Genomic DNA, 6,645 nt, shown 5'->3' with positions numbered 1-6,645 from the left:
GGACATAAAAGAGCTGCAGGAGACTTTGCATCCCTCAGTCCTTTACCCTGGCCTGGTTGTTCTCAAGCTGATCATCAGCATACAGCCTCCAAGTCCTCGTGTTGGTGGTGTGGCTGGAAAAGGAGGATGGGGCACACCTCGTTCTTGAAAACCCTGCTGCTCGGTTGAAGCCGGCGAAATCCCTGCTTGAGCACTTGGATGATGGTGGGCTTGATGACTGCAGCTTCACAGGGCTGAGGGCACATGTGGGAAGCCCTTGGGCGTGTGTGAGTGCTGCACATCATCCGGGCTGCCCCTGCCTCTCCCAAGGACACCGGGGCTCTAGGCTGGATGTGCATCAGACATTCCACTGTGCCGTGCATCCTGCGCTGGAGACTTTCCATGGTGCATTTCCATGACTCACTGTTCATGCCAGCTGAATCATCTGTGACACTACTATTTGTTTCCTTGCCAAGGTGCAGAAGCATCCTCTTTTTCACCCCTCCATGAAACAAGTCTGGCAGCAGCCCTTGCAATCCAGAAGGAACAGGCAAAAAGATCCTGAAATGAAGGTTGCACGTGGCAGCATCCTTCTTTCTCCTCTGTGCATGCTGCTTTGCCCTGCTGATACCAGCTCCGAAGGATTTTACTGTAACTCTCCTTCTTGCAAACACCCACTTGGTATTAGGCCTTACCTACACTCAAGTGTTTTCCAAGTTTGGAACCAGTTAGGGGTGTACTTGCCTCTGAGCCTGGTTTGTATCTGCACAGCAATACTTGTTTCGTAACCATGGCAGCTCACAGTGACTCATCCTGCCAGAGGCCTCAGCCCAAGTTAGCAGAAGGCTTCTTTTTTTTTTATTCTTTTCCTTTCCCTCTGTAACCAGCTCAGCACACTCTTGTTTTGCTACATCTTCTTGCCGCAGTTGCATAACTCACTCCTCACGTTCACATTCCTCTGGCTCCGTGCTGGGGGACAACCCTGGGACACGCTGCCCTGCTCACCTCTGGCTTCACCCCAGGAGCACAGGGCCCTGGCTCCCCTCGAAGGCTCCAGCAGATCTGGCTCCCCAGGGTGGGTAATGAAGACACTGCTCAGACTGAGCCAACCTGTGGGCTTGTGGTTGATGCAGAGAGGCTGTGAACATACAGCAGAAGAAACCAAAGCAGAAAGTCACCATGGCCTGGAGAAGACTGTGCTGACAGACCCAGCCTGAAGCTTGTTGTTGCCTTCAAGAGTTCTTTGGGGAACATAAACAGGGTTCCTACTCATATCTATATATATTTATATAGATATATTCCTTTTACACTCATGTATCCAGCCATGGCTAGACTAAGACAAAACCCTGTTGTTCTACCAGGAGGTGTATCCTGCAGGAGTATCTCCTTCCTACACATTGCTCTTTTAGAAAAATGGGATTTGCCAGCAGTGGATTCAACACAGTGCCTTGATAGTGAGGAAAGAGGTTTCTTACAAAGTCAGACTGAGTCATGTGTGGGAATGGTGATTCCTGACCTCACGAGTGGCAGGGGCAGCTCAGACATGTCAAAGTTTCCAAATACAGCAACTGACAATGCCTGCATTTCCCCTGCCACCAAGATCCATCTATTATTATTATTATTATTATTATTATTATTATTATTATTATTATTATTATTATTATTATTATTATTATTATTATTATTATTATTATTATTATTATTATTATTATTATTATTATTATTTATCTGGGATATCTACATTTTTATTATTCTTTAGTATTGCTTGGGACTTCAGCAAAAGCAGGATAGAAAGTAATTAATTCAAAACAAGCAAAGAGGAAGAAAAAAAACCCCAAAAACATCTTCATCAGCAAAGTCAGGAAAGAGTTTCAATTCTCAGATTGCAGAGCAGCAAAGAGACATCAACCTTTTTTTCCCCCTGTATAATCTTTGAGCCTGTCTTCTTGCAACTGGAAGAGTTGAAGAGATCCCTGTAATTTTGGTGTATTTATTGATATGATTTGGCCCTTGAAGAGTGCTTTGCCTCTGGAAGTCTCACTTGCAGTCACCCTCTTCTGAATCTCTTATTGCCAAATTGCAAATGTAGGGAGGTGAAGCCCTGGCTGATGTCTAGCAGTGAAACTCCAGGACTGGGGCTGAACTCAGGGCTGAGAAATGCTGCAGAACAGCAGTTCATCCTTGGAGGGCAACACAGTGGGGAAAACAGATCCACATCCAACAGGCTTGGATCAGCTTGTAGACAGACACGTGTATGTGCAAGCCAGAAAGCCTTGGTGCTGCAAACCTGCATGAAGTTCATGACCAAGACATTTATCTCCCCAGAGGCACAATGGCAGGTGAGGAACAACATTAACCTCAGCAGGTAACAGAATGGAGCCACCAGGCAGAGGTGACACCCGTCCCAGTGAGTCACCAGCAAGGCTCTCTGTGCAAACAGGGGTGTGCTGCACAGGGGATGCCTTAGAAGATTTCATCCTAAATTCAAGAAGGACTTGAGGGTGATGGTGGATGAGAAGCTCGGCATGAGCCAGCAATGTGTGCTGGAGCCCAGAGACCAACCACGTCCTGGGCTGCAGCAAAAGCAGCGTGGCCAGCAGGGCCAGGGAGGGGATTGTCCTACTCTAGTTTGGTCTTCTGAGACCCTACCTGGAGCACTGTGTCCAGTTCTGGAGCTCTCAATAGAAGAAGGACGTGAAGCTCTTGGAGAGAGTCCAGGGGAGGCCACAGAGATGATCCTTGGGCTGGAGCAGCTTTGCTCTGGAGCCAGGCTGGGAAAGGTGGGGTGTTCAGCCTGGAGAAGAGAAGGCTCCAGGGAGACCTTAGAGCACCTTCCAGTGCCTGAAGGGGCTCCAGGAAAGCTGGGGAGGGGCTTGGGACAAGGGCAGGGAGGGAGAGGACAAGGGGGAAGGGATGAAAACTGGAAGAGGGAGATTGAGGTGAGACATGAGGAGGGAATTGTGGAGTGTGAGGGTGGTGAGAGCCTGGCCCAGGTTGCCCAGGGAAGCTGTGGCTGCCCCATCCCTGGCAGTGTTGAAGGGCAGGTTGGATGAGGCTTGGAGCAACCTGGGCTGGTGGGAGGGGTCCCTGCCCATGCAGGGGGGTTGGGGCTGGATGATCTTTAAGGTCCCTTCCAAACCAGTCTCTGATCATATGATTCTAAATAGCCAGAGAAAGATTGAACTGGAAAAGAAGTGGTGCTCTGAGGCATGAGAGAGAGAGGAAAAGCTTGTGAAATAATACAGCAATATGTTCTGAGGCATGAGAGGCAAAGACAAAGCTTCTAAAATCATAGAGAAACAGTCTTTCTGAAAGAAAATAAAGGAGGAAAAGACCCTAGAATAGTGATGAGAACATAGATGTGCTTTCTTATTTTGTAGACAGCTGGTTTTGCACACCTAAACCCCACTGGGCAATGCCAGTTTGGTTATTTCAAGCACTCTCCCATCCTCCTACACGTTCAGATGTTCCTGTCAGAATTGGTCAAAATGTTTTAACTGATTTTTATTATTTCCCCCCCCCCCAAGAAGAAATGTCTTTTTATGCAAAACAAACATTTTGACAGAAAAAGGTAATTTGGGTCAAAATAATTTGCAATGTAAACAAGAACTCCAAGGAGAAATATCAGCATATTTGATTCCATTTTTGTTATGACAACTAATCTGAAGTTTGCCCAGCCTTGTTTTCTTCAGAAAAACAGCAAGGGGGACAAAAAGAAGGTGCTTTTTTCCCCACTCTTTGACCCAAACCCAGAGTTATTTCTCTCAATTTTAAGTTTCTCATCCAGTTTAGCCAGGCAGTCAATGTTTTTCTCCACCCAGTCTTTTAGGGAAGTGGTTCCAATAGCTCAGTTCCCAGTTACAGACACAGAAGAGCTACTCCCTGACCTCATCATCCCAAGGAAAGGGATAACATCACCCTCCTGCTTTTACTGGGAGCAGCTCCATCCAGCCACCAGGACAGTCATGCTGCGTCTTCATTCCTGCAGGTCCTGAAGGAGGCGCTGGGGAAAATCTGCACACGTGGAACCATCTCCCTGATGCAAAGGTGGAGCTGTGGGTGATGCCATCAGGAGTAGACAGCAGGTGGCACCCATGGATTAGCTCAGGGTTTGCTGGGGTGGGACTGAGCCAGGCTGGGCAAGAGTGCCAGGTGGAAAGGGGAGAAGAGCAGGGAAATGGGCTCCTTTGAGGGTCACCTCCCTGTCTTGTGTGGTGTGGCCTGGGGCACTTTGTCACTCAGACTATTCCTGTCACATTTTGTTAGCTTAGGGGCTTGGCCAAGGGGTGTCCTGTGTGTTGTGCCAGGGTGCAGCAAGGCCCCTGCTCCCTAAAGAGGAGGGAAGCAAGGGGGACACCATGGCTGGCAGGGAAGGAGCAGCCCCAAGGTAGCTGAGTAAAGAAGCAGGTAGGGTCAGCCAGGAGCCCAAATCATCTTCTCAGCAATCAGGTGGGCTTGAAATCCAGTTGAGAAATCAATCTACAGGTCAGGATAAATCTTGGTGAGACCAACCAGGGTCAGACGTAGCCAGGTGATTCCCAGGCAGCTCCAGGATGACAAAACAGACCCGAGTTCAAGCTGAGGAACCAGTTGGGATCAGGATTCAGATCAACAAAACCTACAGTTAGGAGCAAGGAGAGCTGGAGCAGAGCTGGAGACCAGCACAGCTCAAAGAAGGGCTGAGGGCTCCAAGCTGAGCTTAAATGGGCACCCAAGGCCCTGGGCAGGTGTGGGTGGGACTCCCAGGTGGGGCTGCTCAGGCCACTGACCTTGGGCCATCCCCAAAGTGCTGCATACTGGCTTTTACACCTCGGTGACCTCCTCATCAGAGCTAGCTCTGGCCGTGCCACCCTGGCTCTCTGCCCTTCCCTCCTGGTTCCCAGCGCCAGTTCCCCCACAACAGGCGTCTCTTCATGCAGCAGCTCTGAAGGGTGGGCATTGCTCGCAGGGCTGCTGCAGCCTGATCGGGGGGGGGCTGGAGGCAGCTCAGTGAGCTGAAGGTCGATGCCAACCAGGCTGTGGTGGCTCCAGATCGACCTCCACCTTCCCATTGCCTCCCCTGGGGTCCTGGCCACGCGCCGCCAGCCGGGCGGAAAGGCTGACCCGTCCGCCTAAGCGCCCGTGATTAACGTGCAATGAAGATGATGATCAGGCTGGGATCACAGCAGAGGGAACAGCCCGGCCAGGAGCTCATTCCCCAGCTGACAAACAGCAGCTCCTGGCAGCACAGACATCCACGAGGGGCAATGGGGGGACCACGTCTGCTGGTTCTCGCATCCTACGTGAGACTTGTTCTCAGCATCCCCGGCACGTCACCCTTCAGCAGCTGGAGCCAAATGGGAGGTCTTTGCTGGCTTTTATGCTAGGCTGAGTGATACAATTAGCTCAGTTCAATATGTTTTCCTAATCCAGTGTGCTGGAGGTCAGATGTGCTTTTATTTCTAGCCCTAATGGCTCTCTTAATGGCTTTCCCTGCTCAGGCTTTCTGAAGTAGACACCTAAAAGCAAGTTGGTTCTTTGAAAGGACTGTAGAATCATAGAATGGTGAAGGTTGGAAGGGACCTTAAAGACCATCCAGTTCCAACCCCCTGCATGGGCAGGGACACCTCCCACCACACCAGGTTGCTCCAAGCCCCAGCCAACCTGCCCTTCAACACTGCCAGGGATGGGGCAGCCACACCTTCCCTGGGCAACCTGGGCCAGGCTCTCACCACCCTCACACTCCACAATTCCCTCCTCAGGTCTCACCTCAATCTCCCTCTTCCAGTTTTTATCCCTTCCCCCTTGTCCTCTCCCTCCCTGCCCTTGTCCCAAGTCCCTCCCCAGCTTTCCTGGAGCCCCTTCAGGCACTGGAAGGTGCTCTAAGGTCTCCCTGGAGCCTTCTCTTCTCCAGGCTGAACACCCCAGCTCTCCCAGCCTGTCTCCAGAGCAGAGCTGCTCCAGCCCTCTGATCATCTTCATGGTCTGCTCTGGACTCCCTCCAACAGCTCCATGTCCTTCTGGTGCTGAGGGCTCCAGAGCAGTAGAAAAATTAATTCTAAGTCAGAAGTTTGGAACTTCTCTATAAAGTATGAGAGATGGAGTGATCTCAGTTCTCTCTCATGGAGCTTCACACCTTGGAAGGAGGGAAAAAAAAGTTTCTATGAGATGGAGAGGAAGGAGATCGACCATCTCATGTTCAGATTTAGAGCCTAATATTTCAGGCTGAGAGGGAGTCTGTGCTGGCCTAGGGCATCTTTATTTTACCCAGTGATGCAAGGGTTTAATAACAGTGACCCAAGGAAAGCTGAGGCTCCTTTCTCCCTTGGGAGCATGACAGCTACATTAAATAACAGTCATGAGAAAGGATCAGGCCTAGCCCTGAGGGGATTAATAAGTGCTAACAGCCCTGAGCAGCCTCACCTGGGACCCCCACCCACCCTCTGCCCTTTGCTCCAGGAGCCCCAGATAAGCTCAGAGCCAGGTTGTTGGTCTTGGGTTGGGCTGTGGGTCTGGTTTAGGTTCCCTGGCTGATGGGTTTGGGTTTCTTTTGCTGGTAGTGTTACCTACTGTGTTGGTTCTGGATGGACTTCCAGTGCAGGCAGCTCTTCTGGGGCTGTGCAGTCCTGCAGGCTGCTCCTTTTGTATCTTGGCTCAATCCTGCTGATGTTGCTCACTGCCATTTGG

The 6,645-nt window shown here is 50.5% G+C and overlaps 1 protein-coding gene across 1 annotated transcript in view; it reads right to left on the bottom strand.

Annotated features, from left to right (window-relative positions):
- The window catches only part of NPTN (neuroplastin), a 65,855-nt gene extending 61,081 nt beyond the window's left edge, over positions 1 to 4,774 (bottom strand). The window contains exon 1 of the mRNA XM_010005930.1: positions 4,749 to 4,774. Coding sequence (XP_010004232.1) covers positions 4,749 to 4,774 — 26 coding nt within the window. The remainder of the gene's footprint in view (positions 1 to 4,748) is intronic.
- Between the last annotated feature and the right edge of the window lie 1,871 nt (positions 4,775 to 6,645).

Source organism: Chaetura pelagica, unplaced genomic scaffold, assembly GCF_000747805.2.
Source record: "Chaetura pelagica isolate M959 unplaced genomic scaffold, ChaPel_1.0 scaffold369, whole genome shotgun sequence".
Classification (NCBI taxonomy): Eukaryota; Metazoa; Chordata; class Aves; order Apodiformes; family Apodidae; genus Chaetura; species Chaetura pelagica.
The sequence above is the reverse complement of the archived record's forward strand: the minus strand, read 5'-3'. Positions and strand labels throughout refer to the sequence as shown.